Here is a 25218-nt window from a genome sequence, read left to right as displayed (position 1 = left end):
TGTGCTTCATTTACAATGCACCAAAAAACTGTTTGTGAGCAGAACAAAGAGCCAACAGACAAACACACACACACACACACACACACACACACACACACACACACACACACTCACAGTGAAACAAGTGTCTTTCTTTTATACTGTAGGATTACACAAATAAACTCGCATCTGCCTCTTTTCCCTGACTCGTAGTATAAAATTTGTCTCTACTGTAGAATCACTTCCCAGTAACCCATTACATTTACTCAAGTACTTTACTTAAGTATAGCTTTAAGGTACATGTGCTGTATGTTATTTATAGTATTTCCTGCATTGCCGGAAATTGTGTGAATGCAATGCGTCATCCCGTCTGTTACTGTGTGTCTGTCAGTTAAACTTGAATGTCGGTATCAAAGCGGTGGTACCTGAGAATGAGAACAAGCTGCATGTTATTATTAGCTGCGGGTTAAACACCCACGTGGGGCCCAAAGGCTCTTTGCCGATGCCCATAAACGTCAATCTGGAAACACAGACACCACCACCATACACTTCCAGTGAGTCATGTGATGATCAAGAGCGATTATTCAATTCACTTTATTTGTCCTTTCCCTACTTGCATATTCAGAAGAAACAAAAAGTTGTTTCTCATCAGTCACAGTGCAAAACAAATGAAACAGAAATAAATACTTAAGTTAAAAAATGATATCTAATAAAAGAGATAAAACACAAACATTCAGCAGCACAATCAGTCCATAAAATAGGAAGGTTTGTAAAGTGCAGTTCAGTGGCATCACATTGACGTGTCAATGTGCATGGGAGGTTGAATGTGGTTTTTACTCACTGTGGTCATCTGTTTGTTTGTGTGTGTGTGTGTGTGTGTGTGTGTGTGTGTGTGTGTGTGTGTGTGTGTGTGTTCACACAGTTCATTTTATAGGTTGAATGCACCTTTGATTCTAGCATGGAGGAAGCTATTTTGACCAAGGTCATTAAATACCAACCACTCCTAACACCATCTCAGAGCTAGGCTATAGGTGCCGACTATTTGTTTTCATATTTGGTAGGACACACACACACACACACACACACACACACACACACACACACACACAGGCTGGTTGTAAAAGGGCTTAATCAGCTTGGGATGCCCGAAAAGAGGGCTAAACGGCTAGCAAAGTACTGTGCTCTGTCTGCTATCATAGGTAGCCGCCATATATGGTGAAGACACTGTTACTTCTACCCATAAAAACAGAGGGGTAAGCTTATGAAGACCTTCTGTATGCCAATGGCCCATGATTTTGTATACGTATTGCATGTGTGTGTGTGGAGGTCTACTTTTAGTCTATGCATTGTGACATTTTAGTCGTTAGCAGCAGTGGAGGAAGTACTCAGATCCTTAACGAAAGTGTAAAAATAAACACAATGTACTGAATAGGAAACGTAAAAGTACAAGCCCTGGTAGTAAAATGTCTCCTGTGACTGATATTATTATGTATAGCATTATTAATACTGATGCATGAACGTGAGAGCAGCATGTTTCTGTTGGAGCTGCACGAGGTGAAGCTGGTTTCAACTACTTTATATAGTTAGTTTTATAGTTTATTATAGTTTTATACATCTCTTTATTGATTTTTCCGTGACGATGGTCATAATACAATAACTGGAATAAACACCAGAATTGACTTTATTTTGTCATATTTTTGTCCTTATTTACCTTCTATTTTGTTGCATATATATTTATACAACTTTGGTCTTACCATGTCTGGTTTCTCTTATGAGAATTTGTGGAAATAACCCCAAATATCAAAAATTTTGAACAACAGCATCAACTAAGTAAAAAAAGTTAAATATAACTTACTCAGTTTTCGTTTGTTCATGGTTCAGACGTGGACTTCTTGATTTATTCAATCATTTAAGAAAGTTTCTGCCACTTGTTGCTGTGGTGTGATAATGAGGTCGACAGAGTGACTCTGCTTCCTGTCTTCTGAACACAGCGGAAGCGTGGGGGTACATCTTTCGAGGCAGTTTTCATGTCATGTTGATGCAATCAACACATGGCATGTCACATTCTGACTTCAAACTGGAAACGTCAGTCTACAGTCACTCTGGATGTTTTTGACAGGATATTAGATGTGGATGTCCATAATAAGGCCAGAAAAAGTCATTTGTGATAAAATTAAACTTATACAAACCTGTATACAATGTCTTTTGACATTAGGGATGTTAGATGCTAAATACTAATGTTATGAGTCAAGACTCCTCAAGTCAAACCACCTGACCTGAGAACAGGATGTAGGAGGTTTTCTCATGACAGCAACCACCTGATTGGATAAAGTGTGATGATGTGGTCACACTCAGCTATAACACAAATATACTTTTAATACATTAAGACATAATATGACAGCAACAGTTTTATTTCTTGTACTTTTTTTTAATGTAACGTTGTTTTCAATTTTGTTTACTAGATAACATATGACAAACATACAAATAGCACAAAACTACATAATGAACAACAATAATATCCTCTATGGAAGGGATCTTCAACAGGGGGTCTGGGACCCCTAGGGGGTCTTCAGAGTCACTGCAGGGAGGCCTCCAAATTATTGTTAATTTTTGAAAGTTAAAAAGTCTTAACATGATTCCAACATATTACTAGCAAACATATAGCCCCACTGATGATAGGCTTACTGGCCAATAGGTAATATAGTCATTAATTCATTTACTCCTAAAACGCCTGCTAAAAACGCCTATAAAAACCTATTTTATTCTGGGATAAATATCCTTATCTCCTGAAGGTTTTCTGAAAAAATATTAAGAATTGTCAACGTCTACCAAAATCTTAATATCTAAGCCTCTGTAGCACATAGAAACATGAAATAAAATACATTGTCAAGGTAAGAATCACAGGTTTTATTAAAACATGCTCCCTTAGAACTAACATACAAACACATTTTTCAAAAGATTCTCAAAAACAGATGGGGTATGACGAATACCAAATGATGCGCCACGCAGCAGCCAGCAGGAGGTTCAGAGTTGCTCAACGCAGTAACCGGCGGTAGATGTAATGTTTCGGTGCGCAGCATCCGGGCTCAAATGGGTGGTAGCCATCCACAGATACAGTTCATCCCAAAGGAGTGACTGTTCCACATGTGTGTTTAACATTAAAAGATGATTTATAAAATCATGCCAACAAGTATTAGGCTATTTGAATAGCTTAGTATTCTATGCAAAAAAGGTATCTACAAATGCTTTAGGCTGCTAAAAAAGTTATTGTAGGACCAGATTAATGTGCAACTTCATTTTATACACTATATGTAGTAGGGGGTCCCTCTTTCAGTTGAGGGCTCCTTGGCTTAAAAAACGTTGAATAATTTATTAATGTTCTTTTGCTAACGTTAGATATTTACACAGCTAAAAGACATATTTAGCATCACAGAGATTAGCTTTGTTAGGGCGTTCACGAACGTTAGCATCTCTGTGTTGCCAGATCTCGCAAGAGTTCGGTCCTGAGACAGAAACAGGTCTCAAACAAAGTTAATTTTCTCCTGATGTGTCCGTCTGAATTTTAGTGTCAGGATGTTCTGCAGATATGTGGCTTGTGAGATGGGTCCAATATCTACTTTGGTGACTATGGGGCGAAAGGACTGCTTATAATCTGTGTTCACATTTCTCCGGTTGTAATCTATACACTCGGACCTGAAGCAGATACAGGAAACTAGCTTGAGTTGGGGCGTCTCGGTTCTAAACTGTCTGAGTGAACATGAAGAAGTTAAATATTTCCTCCAGGTAAATGTCATTATGTCTCTTTAAATGTCATTCTTTTTCAAGTAATAATATATGCTAATTTGGCATATTTCATTATGAAATAATTGAATCACTAATTGCTGTTTGGCATTTTTGGAAATGTCAAGCTTTACTGTTGTTTTTGAAAGCACAGTGTTTAAATTAAGTTGAACTTTTAGCACAAATGAATACAGTCAAAGCAGTAATATCTGTATGAAATATACCGCAAATGTTCTGAACGAGATGTACACATATTATTTAATGAAATCATTTCATAGACATATTGTGTCCTTTCCCAGACTTCATAGAGACATGTCATGGATTTAACTCTTCCTCCGTTTGTTCTTTGGCCAGGAGAGGTTAAAAAAACAATTCAATAACTCTTACAACTTATATTTCTTTAATTTGACAATTCAAAATTTTTATTATAACTCAGAAACTAGTATGAAATCAATGTTTACAGAAAAATGAGAAATAATGAAACAAGCCATTTAAAGACACGCAACACTTCCTAAAAGAAAAACTACACATTCAAACAATTTCTCTTCCTGTTTCAGTTCTTAAAATCATTTGGTGGAGCTCTCATTTGACCCGTCTCCCCTGCAAGTAAAAACACACATTACAGGGATAATAGGACCCCCCCACTGAATGAAAATTTAAGAAAAAAAGACCTGAAGGTTGTCTTTCTGTCATATTCAAAAGGTATGGACCCTGCCTGTATTCTGTAAATGTGAATTTATAATCCATAGCTAGGTTTTTATATATTGAGCTCATCTGTTAATGAACTAACAAACGTTCTCTTAAGATAAAGTAAAAAAAAATTGTGTGCAATTTATCAACTGTAAAACATAAAGGGAAAATAAAACCTCTTATTCCACTATCATTTCATAAAGTCAGTGTTAGACGTATAAGGGAAAATAAGGGCTTAATGAGAAGCTCTATAAACGCATGCTTTCCCTGTTTTCTGGTTGTCACATGAAAGAAGAAACCAAGCTGAATGTGAGTAAGCTCTGCTTCAACGGACAGAAAGCATGTCACCACAGCAGGAGGGCATTCATCCCCCCTTCAGTCTCTGTGGGTGGGGGCACAGAGCTGTCAACATCTTGCAACATTTCCTGCCAGCGTTTCCTGGTGAACCAAAAATCTTCAAAACCAACTGGGCAGATTTGTGCGCTCAACTAAACCAGTCATGTAAACTTTATTTAGCATGTTTCAGAAAGTCATTCTCAAAACAGTGTCCTGACAGTCGTGAAGGATGCAGACAAACTGCATCCAACAATGATTGATAAAGAGAAAACCACTATTTTAAAGCTGGCAATAGTAAGACTCAAGTTGATAGAGAATAAATCTTACCAACCACAGATGTGAACTTCTCTGTTCACTTTGAAAGTTAGTGAAGTTGTGCAAAAACATCCGGTAACATTTTATAATACACCCCTTGATTTACAGTGTGATTTTGCTGTATGAATAAATGAGATAAGATAGATTTTTATTGTCCTGAAGCAAATTTGTCTTGGACACATACACTGTTTAGGAAATACAGCATAGTGCATACATACCATACATTTATGCAATGGGAGTGAGAATGGCCCAATCCCAAAGTGAGCCCTGAGGACTAAGGACTAAAGACTCACAGACTTAATTGATCTCAGGTGCTAAGTGAGTGTGTGTGTGAGGCCACAGGGGCTCAGATAGGAATAAATGGGATTGGGACAGCACTTCACGAGATCACATGTTACCTTGGCGACGTTTAATAACAAAGATGTTGCTGACACTTGTCGGTTTGGGAATTTTCATTTTAAGTTTGTTGCTTTCCAAACAGCCAAGGCACAGGAGACGGCTGCCTGATTCCACATTATTTCAAGCTCTTGTTTTTCAAGCTGGAAAACAGGTTGGTCTGTTCCGTGGCCGTGTGTCGTGCTGTTGTTTACCTTTGTAATTTCCGGCTTTCACTATGGTCTCCGCGGTAAACGTCACAACGCTTTGAACTGTTGGTAATTCCCACTGGTTAAATCTGCATCGATGCAGACTCACAGAAAGGGATCGGTAAGTGTGTACTCAAACCCTCACGCCCTTTGAAATTCGACATTGGGACAACCCTAAGCCCTTACGAATTTCGCGAGAACGCGCACCAAAGTCCGGACTTTGTGATTGGGCCAATGTGTTGCAACCACATACAGACTGTACAGACGGAAATCCGGTCGAAAATAAGGACATGGCAACGGAGCAATCCCGGAAGTGGAAGGTCGAGGATATAGACTAGTTGTAGCTTGAAAGGGACCTAATGTTAATTATCATCTAACTATACAGTATATCGAGGAATCTGTGTGTGTGAGTGTTTGAGTGTGGGTCTCACTCCTGCATGCGCAGTACAGCAGCAGGGGCGGGGAGTTGCTACATCCCTAGACGGCAGCTAATTTATTGCGGTTCACCGGCTCTGCTCTGCTACCATCTGAGAGACCAAGCATGTCTTCGCAGTAGGCTACCGGTGACATTAATCGTACACAAACACATGTTAGATGAACACCCAGGCCCTTGGGCTCTCCAGCACTTTGTTTTGTTCCCAGTTGCGTACATTTCTCTAGCCGCTCTGTGCGCTGTGGTGGCTTCCCCAGCAGGCTGAGCCCGGCTCCCTGCTTCAACCACCCAGTCCACATCGCTACCTGGATGTTATGACAGCTAGAAGAAAAAAAAGGGGACACGGCAAATCTCTAGATAAGCCGCAGCGCGCCTGATTGAACGTCACATATACACTCACCTAAAGGATTATTAGGAACACCTTTAAATTTCATGTTAATGAAATGATCTAATCAACCAATCACATGGCAACTGCTTCAATGCATTTAGGGGTGTGGTCCAGGTCTAGACAATCTCCTGACCTCCAAACTGAATGTCAGAATGGGAAACAAAGGTGATCTAAGCAACTTTGAGCGTGGCATGGTTGTTGGTGCCAGACGGGCTGGTCTGAGGATTTCACAATCTGCTCAGTTGCTGGGATTTTCACGCACAACCATTTCTAGGGTTTATAAAGAATGGTCTGAAAAAGGAAAAAACATCCAGGATGCTGCAGTCCTGGGGGGCGAAAATGCCTTGTTGATGCTAGAGGTCAGAGGAGAATGGGCCGACTGATTTCCAGCTGATAGAAGATCAACTTTGACTCAAATAACCACTCGTTACAATCGAGGCATGCAGCAAAGCATTTGTGAAGCCACAACACGCACAACCTTGAGGCGGATGGGCTACACCAGCAGAGGACCCCACCGGGTACCACTGGGTACCACTCATCTCCACTAAAAATAGGAAAATGAGGCTACAATTTGCACGAGCTCACCAAAATTTGACAGTTGAAGACTGGAAACATGTTGCCTGGTCTGATGAGTCTCGATTTCTGTTGAGACATTCAGATGGTAGAGTCAGAATTTGGCGTAAACAGAATGAGAACATGGATCCATCATGCCTTGTTACCACTGGGCAGGCTGGTGGTGGTGGTGTAATGGTGTGGGGAACGTTTTCTTGGCACACTTTAGGCCCCTTAGTACCAACTGGGCATCGTTTCAATGCCACAGCCTGCCTGAGCATTGTTTCTGACCATGTCCATCCCTTTATGTCCTGAACAGGCAATCACTCCAAACAGGCATTGCACTAGTTCTTAAATGTTGCTATTTGGTAGTTTGGAAGTAACAATAGGCCTATATCATTAAAAAAAAAAATAAGTAAGTAACTTCCGAAGTAGGTACATTATTTCCCTGTAGCTTAACATGGAAATAATCAAGTAAAGTACATCACTTGTGTACTCAAGTACAGTACTTGAGTAAATGTACTTAGTTACTTCCCACCACTGCCTTTTGCTGGTGTTGAACTGTGTCAGCTGGCAGTCGTGACCGGCGTTCTGTGTGCAGAAACAGATAACAGTTGTGTGTTGTCTGAACAGAGACGACTCACAGCCGCGTCAAATGAATGAAGACTGTTTTTACCAAACAAGTCATGTTACAGTATTCAACAGAGACTGTGTAACATTAAGGGTCAGCTCATGCAAATCACAAAAACACAACTCAATTCATAATAATCAATTCGAATCACAGCTGTGATCTTATTCAAGATTCAAAATCCTTTATTAATTCCACTATGGGTAAATTCACACTGTTACAGCAGCAAGGGATAGGGAAGAGAGGGGGGGGGGTAGTACAAGACACAGATAAACTAACAATAAATAAATATAAGTAAAGAGAACAAATAGTCAAATAGTCAAATGTAGTTACAGTATTGCACAGTCACATTTTGTATTATATTATTATTATTATATATTTATCCAGAGGGAAATGTCTGTGCAGCAGTTGCAATGCAAAGTGGGAAAGAGTGCAACTATTCAAGTCTCAGATAACAATAACTGTAAGGAACAAATAAGATGCAAATCCGATATATAATATATGCCAAGTCAGGTTAACAGTAGGTATCAGTCAAGGTGGGGTTTCATATATGAAATCTAAAAGTTATTCATCCATGTCTGAGCTTCTAGATCCCACTCATGAGTTAAATAAAATCTCTGCAGCCTGCTCTCTACTTTTCAAATTAAAAGTCTATCATAATAAAACCCATGTCACCTTCTTCCTCAGTTATGCTTATGAGATCGTTCGTCTCTTTATTACGGTTATCACAACTTTACTTTCAGCAAAAAATAAATAAAAATGATAATAATCAGCACCGTCACAGCCCCATAATTCAATTGTTACTAACAACACACATGCAGATGTCCGTCTGGTTGTTAATGATGTAAACAGTGAGCCATTTTAGAGCTTTTAAGTTGCACTTGTGATCTGCAGGGGTGGAAGCAGTACTCAACAAGTAAAAGTCCTGCCTTCAAAATCATTTTAATTACTTTATGTTTAATATACTTTATATAGGCTATCATCATTTATTTGTTGTTTATGTTTTGTATGAATAATCTGAATCTGTAAAGTAATTACAGCTGTTAATATTTCCCTCTGAGATGTAGTGGAGCAGTAGTGAATAAGCATACAAAATACTCAAGTAACGTTCAAGTAATTTAAAATTGTACTTAGGTACAGTACTTGAGTAAATAACTCTTCCTTACTTTCCACCACTGGACATTAATTAATGTTGTTATTGCATCCATTTCTCTGAGAACCCCAAATCCATATCAAGAACAATTTATGTTTTTGATTTCAAAAACAAAGTTGAATCATGAATCAGTTGCTGACTGATTCATTAGATCCTGTAGCTCTGAGTTTGAACACTGGGTGGCAGCAGAAGTCCTAAAAAAGCAGAGTGAGGTGAGAGAGATGGAAAGGGCTGAACGTTCTCAATATTTTTTTTTATTAACCCTTGTGTTGTCTTCTTGTCGACCAGGCAACTTTTTGTTTTTCTTGGTCAAAATTTAAAATTAAAACTTTTTTTTCAACTTTTTGGTCGTCTCAGTGTTTCCTTTAGGTTTTTTTTTAGCAGTGGGGGCAGGTCCGAACATCCCCACCCACCCCGCCCTCACACACACACAATGAGGCATATTTTCAGTTGTGACTGAATTGTATTGTTTTAGTTACTATATAGGCCAACTTTGATCTTGACATACAGGCTAAGCATTCTGTAGCAAATAACAATAAACCCACTATTAATTACATTATCTTAATGCAGTGTCACTACTTCAGCATGTAAATAATGCACCTACAATACAAACGTTCTCCGACATGCACTCTAACAATGCAGCCCTATTTCTGATACCGTGGGGGGCAGAAATGTTGCCGTGGGGGGCCGCCACGGTCAAATCAACATAGAGGAAACAGTGCGTCTTCTTCAACACTTTTTCTTGCTTCCCCCCGATGCTTTTCCCGACACTTTTGTCCCTTTTCTGACATTTTTGTCAGAAAACGTTATTTAATAATTTGCTCAAATCAATCAAATGCTGTAAAATTGAATAAAACACTCAAATGAAATCAAAAGTAGTGAACTGATAATTTATTTCAGAACATTGCAGGGAACCATCCACGTTATTTCTTTTGGAAGATTTGGTTGAAAAAAAAAAATTTATTTTTGATATAGAAACATTTTGAAAATGGGTCAAATTTTACCCGAGGACGACAGGAGGGTTAAGTTTTGCATTGTGGAATTTCTACTTTTACTTAAACCTACATTGTGTCATTTTTTGAGTTGATTCTTAGCAAAATAGACTCAGTGGCACTGTGATGAATGCCAGCCGGAAGGGAAAAAGAGAATTAAAACAACAACAACAACAACGCAACAGGCAAAGCAACAAGACTAAAGTGAATATTGGAGTGGCTAGAACAGTGGCTCTTAGTAACATGGAGATACTAAGAGCTAATTTCGGGTTCGGCCACCGTAGCAGTTGAAACGCGTTCGGAATGGGAGGGGCTAGAAAGTAATATTCAGTTGGTTGTCATATACAATTTCACCGCTAGATTGGAGAAATTCTTACACAATGTAGCTTTAAGTAAGTAATTTGTACAAAATGCATTCTTATGTCCAGCTGAAGCTAATCTGAGGCTTCAGCTGTCAGAGTTAGACAAATCAAAGTTCAGCATATTGTGTTGGTGCAGCTTCATTTCAGTGGCAGTTACACTGAATAAAACCATGAAAATCATTTTCTAGGCCAGAGAGCTGAAACAATCAGAGTAGACTTCACTCTTTCAGGATATGTTCAGGAGGGAAGTCACCAGAGACTCTACTTAAAACTTGGACACGTCCCTGAAAGTATTTTCTGATTGCTGGAGGACTTTCCTGTCTGAACCATCTGCCAGTAAAGAAACATGGCGACTGACATGATGTTGTCAAGGTCTCTTCTACCACAACTAACGGCACCATCTGGCCCACTGAGCTGCAAACTTGCTAATTTATGTTTTTTTCTTCACTAAGCTCAAGTGAATGAATGCCAAACCACTGCACATTAATTAAACACACATTGGCTAACGTGATTCTGAATGAAATAAAGGATCAGATCCTGATCCATCACAGAGGATTACGGCATGAAAAGAGCATTATTCATGGCCAGATTCCATCCTGATCCACTGACTCCCCTTTTGTCTGCTCTACCCAGGATCGCTGTAGAAAACACTACAGCTGAATATTAACCAAAAACAGGAGGAGACCACTTTCAGTATACGTCCATATTTTCCTCATCGTCAACAGAGACTGTCCTCCCACAGAAAAACAGCCACATAAGTTGTTGGTTCAAGCAGCAATCATGCTTATATTTACGTTTACAATGGCCCTTTAGTGGCCATAGTAATTAGGATGTGAGCAGTCTATATCAACGACGTTTCGTTTCTGGGATTTTTCGGCCGGATGTCCGTTACCTTCCGCTTTCTTTGTGTTGCCGTTCTAAACTCCGGTGGATTTCTGAGGACTAATGGTTAACTTCTCCTCAGATCTCTGCAGGGTAAATCCAGACAGCTAGCTAGACTATCTGTCTAATCTGAGTTTTCTGTTGCACGACTAAAACTTTGAACATACACGTTCCACCAAAACAAGTTCCTTCCCAAGGTTATTTTGCAGAGGCACCGTTGCTCCGTCAGGCGCATAGCGCCGCCCAAGAAGATTGTGATTGGTTTAAAGAAATGCCAATAAACCAGAGCACGTTTTTATCCCATCCCGGAATGCTGTGTGGACTAGCCAGACCTTCATCCGCAGCGCTGTGGAGGAAGGTCTGGCAATGCGAGACTATGATGTGACCAAATAAGAAAGTAAGCTGACAAAGTATAAGAGCGCCAAGTTCTGAGAGATGGGTCAAACAAACATAGGACTTTCACCCAGGAGACCAGGGTTCATGTCCTGTTTGAAAATAAAAGTAAACGGCTAAAGTTATTATTTTTTTTTACTTTACAGAACAACTAGAACAAATGGAGCTATGTCTCCTTCCGTGTCACATGTTTAAATGGAAGCTAAGTAACGTCTGATTTGAACCAAAACGATCTTTTTCTAAACTTTAGTAGTTTAGGTGCCTAAACATAACCAAACTGCGACCGAGTTTAGATACGAGGACCGAAAAACGCTTCTACGGGTCGCATTTCCTGCCACCGCAAGGGGAGCTAATTTACGAATTGTTCTTGCGGCTCGTATAAGCGGGTAGACAAACCCTACGACATAAATCGTCGGATGGTTTGGAGGACTTCTTGGTCAACAAATTCCCTGAATAGACCAAAAACTAATACTTTGTTTTACAATATAATTTGTAAAACAGGATGGACACTGTAGTTTTTATCAAATGTTACTCAAACAGGAGGAAACAGTGCATTTGTTGGGGACTGCTTTCATTTGCAAATTAAGTTTTGTCTCCGCATTGATTGCGTCCGTTCTGTCTTCTTTTATTCTCTTATTTTAATCCAGTTTAAGTGAGTGTTGCGGAATGAAGGGCTGGGAGTGAAACACAGCCCAGATCTGTCAGCCCTGTAGCACACATACCCCGATCATTAATGAACAGCAGAGATCTCGTTGTGAATAACGACACTGAAATGTCAGCACAAAGCCACTTGCCTCCTTTTTGTTATCGTGTGCACTGAAATATTGATGAGCCTCGCTTTTCACTGTCGCCGTCTCAGATATTTGTCTCCGACTGACGAACGTGTTTTTCTTGGCAAACGATCACGACTGTTTACTGTTAACAAAAGCTGCGGCGCAGGCCGTGTTTTTAAAAAGCACAGGAGGAGAGGATGGGCGACCATCCTGCCATGTGACCAGTTAGTCACTATTTTGATCACACTACGATCCGTGCCTAGTTTGCTGCTTTTATATGCTGTCTTTGTTTGTACCTTCTGGAGCCTGAAAGAAACACATTCTGCTGCTAATTTCATCCGCTCTCCCTCTGTGCTTCATTTGCTGAGCACATCTCTACGGCTGTGATTTATCACCGCTATAGCTTTCAGGTAATTCCCATGTGAGGGCTACCTGTCTTAACGATGGCCCAAAATAGAAGACTTATCACCCTGAAGTAGGCTACACAGGATTTGGGAGTCTTCCCTCCGCTGTTTCCTGGATTTGTCTGCACTTTATTTCCACTGCTGAGCAGATTCACACATCACTGAAAAGGTTTCTCTACCTGTTTCAAGACAAACGAGGGTTCATGAGTCCGCGCTGGATTAAAACGATTTCTCTGCAGAACATAATCTTGTTCTGTGTGCTATGAAAGAGCAAAAATTGCCGCAAACTGGTCAATCATTCACTGTGAGGTGCACGTACCATTGCGGGTCAACTAAGGTTTTTGTAATAAGAAAGAAAAAGTGTTTTTCTGCAGAAGGAGATAATTGCAGCCTCAACACAGGCTCTGTACCAATGTGTAAATACAATATTTTCTTTTACATAAATATAACGTTTGAGTCTATATTGACAACGCACTTAACTTTTTTTGTTCCAAATTGCAGCCACATGATTACAATACACTATGAAGTACACTTTAGATTTAGACACGTTAGATGAGAAGATCAACCCAGTCTCATGTCTAACTGTGTCTCTGTGTAAACACCTAACTAATCTAATTTCTAAGTACAGAGCTGGAGTCAGGACAGTTAGCCTAGCTTAGCATGAAGACCGGTAGGGGAAAATATCAAACTCTGTCTAAAGGTAAAAAATATACACCTACAAACAGCTCTAAAGCTCACGGATTAACACAAAGCATCTACATTTGTATATTCTGTTCACACAGAGCCTGATTTATTTTCTATGAGCGCGTACCTTTACTTCTTAATGCGCAGCACATGTAAACAACCTCGTAACTGTGTCTCTGAGTAAACACATAGCTATCTTAACCATTATGTTGCATTTTTTTCCACATTTTGTCGCTTATTTCAAAGTTGTTGGCACTTTTTTTCCATTACCAAGAATGTAATAACACTAGTTTTACACAGATTTTTTGAATTCATGGTCAGTAAACCTAATTTATATGACATCTTGAATTTTTGTATTTAAAAAAAGCAGAAATTATGAATGATTTTGACTAATAGTTAAGATCAGAGTAATGAAGGTAATGGATAATCACCGATATGTCAAAGATTAGTCAGGATAATGCGATCAGGATAATTAAATTTAATTAAACACCCAAAATTCAATGAAAGTAGAGATCTGATCCTTAATTTAACTTGTGACGAGCGTTTTATGGAACCATCCATGTCATTTTGGGGCAATTTGGTTGAAAGAAACCCAAATGTCTGATACAGAAACTGTGAAAACGGCTCAAATTTGAGCCGAGGACAACAGGAAGGTTAATGCTAAAGTGCGTGGATTCTGTTTCCCCCATGAGGAATTCTAAATAATGACCCCCACTCCTCCTCCTCCACACAGTTGCTAGTAGCCAAGGAGGACACCGAGGATTAAAAAAAACATAATGGACTCTTCAGCAGAGGTCATTATCTTTGCTCCATTTTCTGCACGCGAAAGTCACCGGACGCCACAATCTTCTGAACATAGCCATACTGAGAAATACAGAGAGAGTTGTGTGGAGCTGATACTCTTAATTAGCTTTGTAGCAACTCCTTTGGCAATGACCTGAATGTAACTGATGTTCATTAATATAAAAAAATGTGATGCACTAAAGCTTTAATGCTGAGAAAACCTTCTAGCAAGGTACCAACACACCACTGTAAATAAGTCAAATATAATTCTCTTGCTTTCTCTTTTCTCCGTCTTTGTTCTGTAATGCTATATATTGCAAAGGGGAGATGTTGATTTACCAGAAGACAAAGGAAAGAAATTTAGGTTTTCAGTTATACCAAATTTATGTTGATTTGTTGACTGCATCATTGGAGCTAAATAAATGCAGTCTTGCCCATACAAACTTGCCTTTGGTATTCCTAATTTAATCTATAGGCCAACAGATATCGTATTTTCTGTTGGTTTTATTGTAAGCATACATGGATTTATATCAATAGCTATATAAAAGTTTTTTTTCAGTATTAACCAAATACACATTTATGTACAAATTTTGGAAATGTATCATGAATGTAATGTATGTAAAGATATGCTTACAAAAATACATTTGAACTGGGATATGTTACCAAGACATACGTATAAATATAAATCCATCCAAGACGCATGCAATGATCATGTCATGGATCTGCTGAATTAGAATACTTGCCCTTTTTTGGTCCAATTCAGGCACACTGTACAAAAACAGAAATGTACCGTGAATAATACATGCGCATCTATCAGCTGTGTAACGTCTCAGAGAACATGCAGCAGATGGATGTGAGTGGCAGCGACATGTATAAATCAGCACGGTTGGACCGACGCCAGCAGCAGCAGAGAGACGGAGGCGAGGATGTTTAGTGAGAGTCTCTTTTCTCTGATGCTTCAGCTCTCTGGGCAGCTCTTAATTAGAAATGAGTAAAGTATTGATGATGGTGTAATGATGTATGAGAGCACAACACGTATCGATGAATTGATCAACATTTTTCATACAATTGATGAACCCAGAAGCTGCCGCTTGTGTCTGTGTGTGTGTGTGTGTGTGTGTGTGTGTGTGTGTGTGTGTGTGTGTGTGTGTGTGTGTTTTTTATCGTGCATAGTTGAAAATGTCTTCCTGTAAGTATATGTGAGCATTAGTGCATGTGTGTTTTCTTACTTCTATCTTTGAGAGGACCAGTGGTTGCTCTAATATGATTATTTCAAAACTACAAATATTTTGGCAAGTGGGAACATGTTAGGAAAGTAAAGATTAAAGTGAGGAATTAAAATAAAATGTTAAGGCATTTTTTGGATTGTAGAAGCTCAAAACAAACAAAACAAACAGAAAATAGGAACAAAATGAATATTATGACGTATTGGGGAAGTGTAGTGAGGATGTTTTGAAAGTTTATTTGTAAAGCACCTTTAAAAGATATATTGAAAGAAAGATGTGAAAGAAACAAGGCAATGTAACAATACAGTATTAAAAAAAGACAAAAATAGGATTTTAAAAGAGTAAAATAGAAAAAATAAAATAGAAGATAAAAAACACACTGAAATAATATAGAAAAAGACAGACCTCCTGTACGGCAGCTACAGTGCAGTGCAAGATTTTAATACAGCGTCCCAAATTGAAGTGAAAAAAATGTGAATGTATTTAGTCAGGCCATTTTTTAAGAAAGTCAGTCAATGTCTAGAAAGTAATATTTAAGTAATAAGTCCGGCTGGTATCCAGGCTAGCAATGTGTAGTTCTTGGCCATGTAAAAAAATAAATAAAAAATAGGGGGCAATTCACCTTGTGCAAGAATCGTTCACAATGAAACGGCCTTTAACACAACGTCAGAGACTGTTACATCTTCACATTCTGTTGATAATGTTGAACAAAAAAATCTGTCCATATCTTTACAACAACATAACACGTTGCACCTTCAAGGATAGACTTTGGTTCAGGTGAAGGTTAGAGTAAGAGGCTCATATATAGTGTGTGTGTGTGTGTGTGTGTGTGTGTGTGTGTGTGTGTGTGTGTGTGTGTGTGTGTGTGTGTGTGTGTGTGTGTGTGAGAGAGAGCGAGAGAGAGACCGCAGATTCCTCTGACCTTGGACGCCCGTTAAGCTGCTGGATACACGCGGCAGCTCATCAAATATTTATGGCTCCATCTAATTCAGGACTTCATGTGGTCTCTCTTCCTCTGGCCGCGGGCTGTAGGCCGCAGGCTGCCAGAGAAGAGAGAGGAAAACACATCAGCACGAACATGAAAAGCACCGCTGACACTGCATCTCATAATGAGCTTTTACACAAACCTTTCAGGGTTAAGAATTTGAACTTAACGCCAACCTTTGAACTAAGGTCTCATAATGGATAATAATGATTATTGTTATAATAACTAAGATTTTGCAAATAATTAGTTTCTTTTAATCTATTAAAAGTCCAGAAAAACTTTCATTACATAAATTATAAAATCTCCCAGAACCCAAAGTGATTTATTTGAATAAACTCCGGTGGATTTCTGAGGACTATGGTTAACTGCTCCTCAGATCTCTGCAGGGTAAATCCAGACAGCTAGCTAGACTATCTGTCCAATCTGAGTTTTCTGTTGTAGCTTACAACTAAAACAACTTCTGAACGTACACACGTTCCAACAAAACAAGTTCCTTCCCGAGGCTATTTTGCAGAGGCACTGTGGCTCCTTTCGGCACTTAGTGCCGCCCCGGACGATTGTGATTGGTTTAAAGAAATGCCAATAAACCAGAGCACATTTTTCTCCCATCCCGGAATGCTGTGTGGACTAGCAAGACCCTCCCCTGCAGCGTTGTGGAGGAAGGTCGGGCAAAGTGAAACTACCACGCAGAGATCTGAGGAGCCGTAAACCATGTTACTCGACCAGAGTTTAAAATACCAACACACAGAAAGCTGAAGGTAACGGACATCTGGACAAAATAGAAGATATCCGGCGGAATTTCCAGTGATACCTGAACAGTCCCGGAAATGGAACATCGTGGATATAGACTAAGGTCGGGTAGAAAGTATTGATACTGTCATGGGGGGCTACGAGGCTTGGACCCAAATGCAAGAGAGCAGGCAAGAGTAGGTTGAGCTTGAGGATTTATTTAACAAAAAACAAAGTTCATACCAACAAAAGGAGGCCTGAATGTAGATAAAACATAAGAACAGGATATCTAAACTGGAACACAGAGACAACAGGGTACACTCCACACAAGGACACACAAACAGCGTGCACAGTCACACAGCAACAGAACACAACGATCCGACAAGAGATAAAGACAGAACAGGGACTAAATACACCAGGTAACGAGGACAACAAGGGACAGGTTACACAACAGGTGAAACACATCAGGGTGCGGGGCAGAACAATCAAACAGGCGGGAAAACACAAGACAGGAAGTAAAACAAGACAAGACTAGGAAGGAAAACAGAGACTTCAAAATAAAACAGGAAACACTAACAACAGAAACTCACAACCATGACAGATACTTGAGGCCAGCACTGAGAGACTCAGGAGGAGCGTTAACCCTCAGGCCACTAGGATCCTAAATGAGGGACACTGACAAATACTGCCATTGTGTTTATATATAATGAGGTTTTATGAGAGTGTTGGAGCAAAAGCTCTGCATGCTCAGGACTCATATTTAGTTTAAACCTTGTGTAATTAATGCATAATGGCTCACGCAGTTTGTTTTTGTCAAAAGCAGAGCTCGGGGCATGATTTAGTATTCAGGGTCATTCATCACCTGCTGATTTAGCAAGGCTGAATTCCTACTTTGCATTGATATTGTGCCTCAGAATTCTCCCTCTATAGACCTAGGAGGACAATAAAGGTGGAAAAGGAAAAAGAAATCATGCAACTACAAGAGATTGTAGAAGAAATGAATACTTCTACATTCATTTCAATTCATGAATTTACATTTGTAAACAGAGCGTGTGTGAGGAGGCTATGTAACCTTAAACTGATTTCCATCAAGACGATTTCCCATCAAGATGATTAATCCATAGAAGACTATCAGTGCCTGTGAGAGCCATTTGGGTTTATGTTTATTATTTGTTGGCATGCGTCTTAAATAGTTCAATTATCCACGGACATTTTTTGAGTAGCAAAGGGTCCCTACAGCGGCTATTTATTTTGAAAGGGCAAATGGGGAAACACAAACACTCATGCCATCACTCACTCCGACCAATGGTGCAACTTTATCCCTCACTCACTCACTCACTCACTCAGCCACTCACTAATGTGTTGTGACTTTACGTCTGTAGGGATGGCCTCGCATTGCTGCAGTCCAGCCAAACACCTAATGGCAAATACTGGGTTTTTGCAGAAGTGTCCAATATCCGATGCTCCTTTTTATCTTCCAATGTCGGGCTTAATCAGGAGGGAATGTATTGTTTGAGATCCATGCTACCTCCCATGGATCTAACTCCCTGTATGCAGCAGAACGTGATCCTAATGAGACTAATTCTTCCTCCACACAAAACAAACAAGAGATGCTTCTTTCCACCACCTGTTTGTAACTTTTATTAGATATTGTGTATTGTTGGATTTTTAATGTCCTAATTTCACCTTTTTTTGGAGGCTTTCATAATTTTAATTTGTGCAGCTTTATTCAGCACTGCAAAAGAAAATATATATAAATCAGGGCTGTCAAAATGAATGTGATAATAAAGAGTTAATGCAAGTTCCATTTAACGCTAATCTTTTAAGAGATTAACACACACACGTTCTGTGATTAGGGCCTCGGGCTGCTCCTTAGTTTTGAAATCAGGAAGCGATGCAGCGGTAACGTTGTGACAAACCTCCTTGAGCAGAAATAGATGAAGAAATTGCTCTAATTGAGTTTCAAAGCCCTTTTCAAAGGGATAGTTAGCTTAACAAGACTACAGTTATTTGTACTGTCGTTGTGAATTAAGTTACTACCAGAGTATGTTGTTGAGTCTCAAGCTGAGCAATAAAAACTTAAAAATATAAAAAAAAAATCTCCTTAAAAACATCCCTTTTAAAGTACATTTTGAACTATGGACAACCATGCAATTAATCACGATTAAATATTTTAATTGATGACAGCCCTATATATACCTATTTGCAATATCACACACAATGTTATGCCACCGCAATTTAATTATGTACTTTATATACAGTACATCACAGCTAATGTCAGGGATAATCATGGACATCAAGTATTAGGAGCACAGTCAGAGGCCTGAAGACCAGCATGTGTCCAACTATTCTCACACTGCAATACCTCACACACACACACACACACACACACACACACACAAACACAGCGACCACCACCGTGTTGATTTATTTCACTGGTGTGCCGGGCTGTTTCTTTTCATTTTTTTTCGGCCCTGATCCCTTGATTGTAATTCAGCGGTGGATGTGAAGGGCAGATGGAGGCGATGAACACATCTGTGGTGAGGAGAAACAGAAGAAGAGCCTCCCTCAAGTGAAAGGAGGGATTAACAGCCGGGGTGAAGGTGGCTCTGACAAAAAGAAAGAAGTGGAGAGTGTAAACATTTGAGCAGCATTGGAAGTGAAAGTGTGAAAGGGAAAGGCAGCGTAGGCGAGGTGATGACGCTGCTGCTAACATCATGTGTGTTTTGTATGAGCCCAAACGATCAAACAAAGGTTTCACAGAGCAGTTCTCGACTGATGCAAATCCAATATCTTTTGTTGTTCTAAATGAGCTTTAAAAGTTAGGTTTGTTTTCTCCACCACTCAGAGAAAATAAATTATACAGATCAACAGATTGATGGGGCTATACCCCGATAACTTATTATTTTATTATCAATGGATTACCTGATGTGAATTGATTTCTAAAACGTTTTTTGTTTCTTGTAAACATCTCTGAAATGATTAATCCATTCATCTTTAGATTTGCTGTATAGTTTTCATCAGTTTTATGGCATGGGACAAAATGTTATTGAATGCAACACAAAATAATTCTTACGAAATTGTACATATTTTAGTAGATAGTGACGGTGAAGTAATTTGCCTGAATGGGCTCACCACTGTAGAGAAATCTGTAAATCCGACCAATCACAGTAAGGGTTTATTGTAGGCAATAACTGCCCACACTGAAAAGCAACCCCAAAAAATAAAATATCTCAAAAAGAGAGTCTAACAATAAACGCATTACAACACGTGTCAGTATCAGCGAGGCGAAGGGTCACAGCTACGGTTAGCAGAAGGCTAAACTATTAGCAACATTTTCTTTTCATATCTGAAACGCTTTGCCAATATTGAAACCTGTTTGTTTTTCATAAACATGAACTTGAATCACAGTAAGTCATCTTAAAGGGCTTTACAAAGATAACAGGATGGTAATTCTCATAGGATTGCCGCTGTGTGTTCAGGACGAACTCAGGAGCAGCACAACTCATTTCACATAGACACCTTCCTAAAATAATGGCCTATTTTCTTTAACGTTATTGAATCTATTACAGTTTTTTTGTTTTTTTATTGCTTAAGCACGATTTTCAAAACAGGGCCCGTGTTTTCAAAACACTACACACAATTAGCACAACCACACACACAATTAGCAAAACACTACAGATCCTTTGCATAATTAAACGCTCTTGTAAAAACTATACACTTTTGTTTAAAAACCACTTTGTTACCATATGGAACACACACGTTTCACATTACTATACTCTGTTTGCACGAGTTACACTCTTCTGTGATAAACCTAAAACACTTTTAGCACTTCTACTTCCCTATGATTAGAGTAGGCTACCATCAACAAAGTACAAATATAATATAAATTCACCAAACACTACACAAGACCAATGTTGCAGACTGACGAAACTCATTTATTTCTCAACACGCCCAAAATGTTGACATGGAGATTCATAATACTGTAACAAAATGTCACTTTACGTATTGTACTGCAAGTTTACTGTAAAAAAAGCAAACACAACAAAACTAGACATTGTCTCTTCGCCTAGCTGGATCTGGCCAGAGAATTTCATCAACATCGCAGGCAATGTTGTCATTAGCAAGACACCTTGGAAAGAAATGTCTTGAATGACGAATCCATCCTTGCATTGCTGCTACCTCCATCTGGTCACAGGCCTCCTCCATGGCTTGGATGAGGGCTACCTCAGCCTGGAGACGGAGATCATATACCTTCCACCGCCATGCCGAGAAAAACTCTTCTATAGGGTTGAGGAATGGAGAGTATGGTGGAAGATATAGGACGGTGAAATGTGGAAGTTGCTGAAACCAGTTCTGAACCAGAGCAGAGCGGTGGAAAGACACACTGTCCCAGACAACAATGTATTGCATATGATCGATTTGATTTGCTGCGGTTATGTTGCGCAATTGGTCCAAGAATGTAAGTATGAGTGCTGTGTTGTAAGGGCCCATATGGGCATGGCGGTGGAGGACCCCATTCTGTGTAATGGCTGCACAGAGTGTTATATTACCCCCACGTTGCCCTGGGACATCGACTATAGCCCTGTGGCCAATGAGGTTTCTTCCCCTCCTTCGTGCTCTCGTCAGGTTGAACCCAGCCTCATCTACGTAAATGAACTCATGCTGGATCTCCTCTCCATCCATTCGTAAAACTCTCTAAAGAACAGTGTCAGGCAAAATTGTGTAGTTCAGTGTAGATGTAGTATACATATTACAGTACAGTAAAAGATTATGAGACAGTATGCAAGATCACACTGCTAAAGTGAATACATACCTAATACATAATCATGCCGCAGTCGTTTCACCCTTTCGGAATTGCGCTCGAAAGGCACTCGATAAATTTGCTTCATTTGAATATGTTTTTTTTAGGATGCGTGCCAGTGTTGATGTTGCAACCTGATGGATATCGTTGAAACTGGCGTGGTCATTGACAATGTTAGTTTGGAGCTGATAAAAACAGTATACAATAGTACAGTATTGTCACAGGAAAGTGGAAGTTTTCCTTGAAGCAGCAGCGTTAGTGATATTCATGATAAAATCAAAACGAGTAACGACTGTTTGAGAATTAAACCAAAGTTTGGTCTTTGAGTATTTATTTACATTTGCAAATGGAGAAAAACAGTTTCAAAGGTACACGCAGCATAACTGAAAATGTCTTTCTAACCTAAAATCTAAACATCCAAACATCATATAGTGAAGACCTCTGTTAAGCCACCCCTCTAAATGTGTCTTTTAGCATGGCCATAGTTGAAGAGAGGACATCATTAACAGTCACACCATTGTCTCACCTTCCCCTCTGCTCCTGTTCTTTTCATTAGCCTAAACAACAGTTTATCTCAGGAGACAGAAGGAGACACGGTTTGTGGCCTTCTCGACTTCGTCTGCTAAAAAGTCAACAATGTGAGAAGGTTCAAACTAGTAAAACTAAATAATTCTACTGGGCTATAGTTCACGGTTGCCAACTATTTCACTTGGAGCCTTTTGAATCTACACATGAAGAAGCTAAAAATCTTGTGGCGTTATAAAACAATCATTAAACCAATGGTTAATATCATTAAACAAATGGTTAAAATAAAATCTGCCACCACAGGGGGGTGGGGGGGGGGGGTGGTTGGGTCAAACAACACAGGACTTTCACCACGGAGACCGGGGATCGCGTCCCGTGTGTTGCAGTTCCTTTCCTCGTTATTCTCTTCCTAACCACAACCGTCCCGCTGTTGTCGCCGTGTCCCGCGTGTGACGGTTCCTTTCCCCGTTCTTCTTTTCCTAACTACAACCGTCCCGTTGTTGTGGCGCCTCATTTCCCCGTTGTTGTGTCCCCCAGAGCTGGTTCGAAAATCGTGACCTATACACGTTCAAAATTCGTGGTGTGTACACGAAATAAACGTCAAAATCGTGACCTGTACACAAATTAATAAATCAAAGTAACGTGACTATTTCATGACTTGGTGTGAGACCGGGTTGTGCTGGCCACCTCTGGTAAAATTATCTAGTTGAACAGGTCATGTGATTCTACACCTTTTAGTATAATGGCCTAAGTCCAAAGACAATGTGATTTAGGCAATTTTACAAGCTTTTCAAAATGGCAGCCGCTTCAAGAAGAACAAAAATCTACCACTCTATCACTGAAGTTATTGCCACGATTCAGGGCTCGTCCCCAATTGGTAAGTGATGAGGTTTCTGTGCATGTAAACACACTGATTGACAGTGGAAGTTTTAAAATTGCCTAAGTCACAAAGGCATTTATTCCTCTTATGTTGCATAATTGACAGACATTGTTACTACTATGTCAATACTCATCTATTGTCATAACATTTTTGAGTGAAATTATTAATAATTATATATTCAGTAATTTGGTTCAGTTTTTAGTGTTTTCTGAAAAACGTAAAAAAATGACTCAGGCCATTATTTTAGGAAGGTGACGATGTGAGAAGAAGATTCGGGAGATATTGATGACTTGCACACGAGCATTTAATGAAGCGACCCTCCTCCATCCCATTCACCTCCAGTTCTCATCATTCCCAGCACCAAGGCTTCCTCCATCAGAAGCCCTGCTTCACATCCCATCCATCCAGATCTTCAGGCTTCCTTTATCCCTTGATCACCTCCGCCAGTGTCTAGACTCCATCGGGGGATATGCCTATATATCCACGGCCTCTATATCCCTTATAAATTAACATGATATATGTTATAATTAACATTGCCATGGAGTCTGCCATGGTATCTGTCGAATCAGTTGTACATTTTATTTCCAAATTGCATATATTTTAAATATTGCTCGTGTAGTATTCAATTATTATTTCATGTATATTGTTTCCTATTATTTAATGTATGTATGTGTGCTGTGTGTCTGATATTTTTGCTGTTGCAACACCATTATTTCCCATTTTTTTGGGATCAATAAAAAAATCAATCAATCTATCTATCTATCTATCTATCTATCTAATCGCCACTCTCAACAACCATATTTGATAAACAGGCCATCAGGAAAAGTAAACTCATCATATCGGAGTCCACCCATAATCTCAATAACCAGTACCATCTGTTACCTTCAGGGAGGAGATTCCGTTCCCTTGCCCTACGATCCAAACGAGCCATCTCCACCTTTGTGCCAGCATCCATCAGACTGTTGAACAAACAATAACCACCCCCCCATCGATCGATCCAGACTTCTCCCTACCAACCCCTTTACTCTGAATACTACTGAATGTGCCTGACCACAAACCAAGTTCAATGCTTTTTTTTCAGGTGTTTTTTTATTTTCTCAAAGTAGACCTGTGCAGGTAATTCATGCCATCTTTGGTTGGCTGCAGTACTGAAGAGAAAATTAATATGATCTCAAAGTACATTTTCAACAAAAGGGGTTGTTAAAGAAAAAAAAAAACAGCATCAACTCTCAGCAAACTTCAAAATTCCGCACATTGATAGCTGTGTTGTAATTTTGATTGAACATTAGGCTCTAAATCACATTGTTAAACTTCTGTGTGGACAACATTTATCCATCAGTTTACTGGAAACTGGAAGGGTCGGAAAGGAGTAAGGACAAAAGAGCACAAGGAGATCGTTTTTTGTCACTTTTATGGACAAAAAAACCCAAGTCTGTTGCATACAGACATGCATAAGAAGTTTAAGGTGCAGCATTTCAACCTATTATGCACTATGTTCGTTAAACTTATTTCACTCTCAAATGAAGTCTCTCCTGATTGAAACGAATTGAGGAAAGAATTTAGGGCAGGCAGAGGCAGTACAGTTTTACCACGATGTGTTATCGTGTTGTGCCGTCCCAACTCTTCAATGTAAATACAGATATTACAGGAGCTTAAATCACTGATGCTAAAGCCTAGTTCAGCCTATCTCTCTCTCTGGGTATGAAAAAGTGTGGCAGGCCTACCAACCTCCAAAAGGAACTAATCCTGAAACAAAGCGTTCCCTTATCATGCAGCTGTCTAGATTGAATCTACGGAGGCACACAGTTGAAGTACTCCCCTGCCTGGAAAGATTATGCGGTTATGTTGGACACTGACCTGAATAAGACTTGAGGTACCACTGTCTCAATTTACATAGCATGAAGTCGTAAGCTGAAAATTCCACCACACTGTATAACAGCATCCAGATCACAATCACG

General features: G+C 39.5%; 1 protein-coding gene across 1 annotated transcript in view; it reads right to left on the bottom strand.

Annotated features, from left to right (window-relative positions):
- LOC114555163 (SH2 domain-containing protein 3C) overlaps positions 1-1926 on the bottom strand; it is a 42723-nt gene extending 40797 nt beyond the window's left edge. Inside the window, exon 1 of the mRNA XM_028577356.1 lies at positions 1835-1926. Coding sequence (XP_028433157.1) covers positions 1835-1853 — 19 coding nt within the window. The 5' untranslated portion in view covers positions 1854-1926. The remainder of the gene's footprint in view (positions 1-1834) is intronic.
- Between the last annotated feature and the right edge of the window lie 23292 nt (positions 1927-25218).

Source organism: Perca flavescens, chromosome 5 (assembly GCF_004354835.1).
Source record: "Perca flavescens isolate YP-PL-M2 chromosome 5, PFLA_1.0, whole genome shotgun sequence".
In the NCBI taxonomy this organism is placed as follows: domain Eukaryota; kingdom Metazoa; phylum Chordata; class Actinopteri; order Perciformes; family Percidae; genus Perca; species Perca flavescens.
The sequence above is the reverse complement of the archived record's forward strand: the minus strand, read 5'-3'. Positions and strand labels throughout refer to the sequence as shown.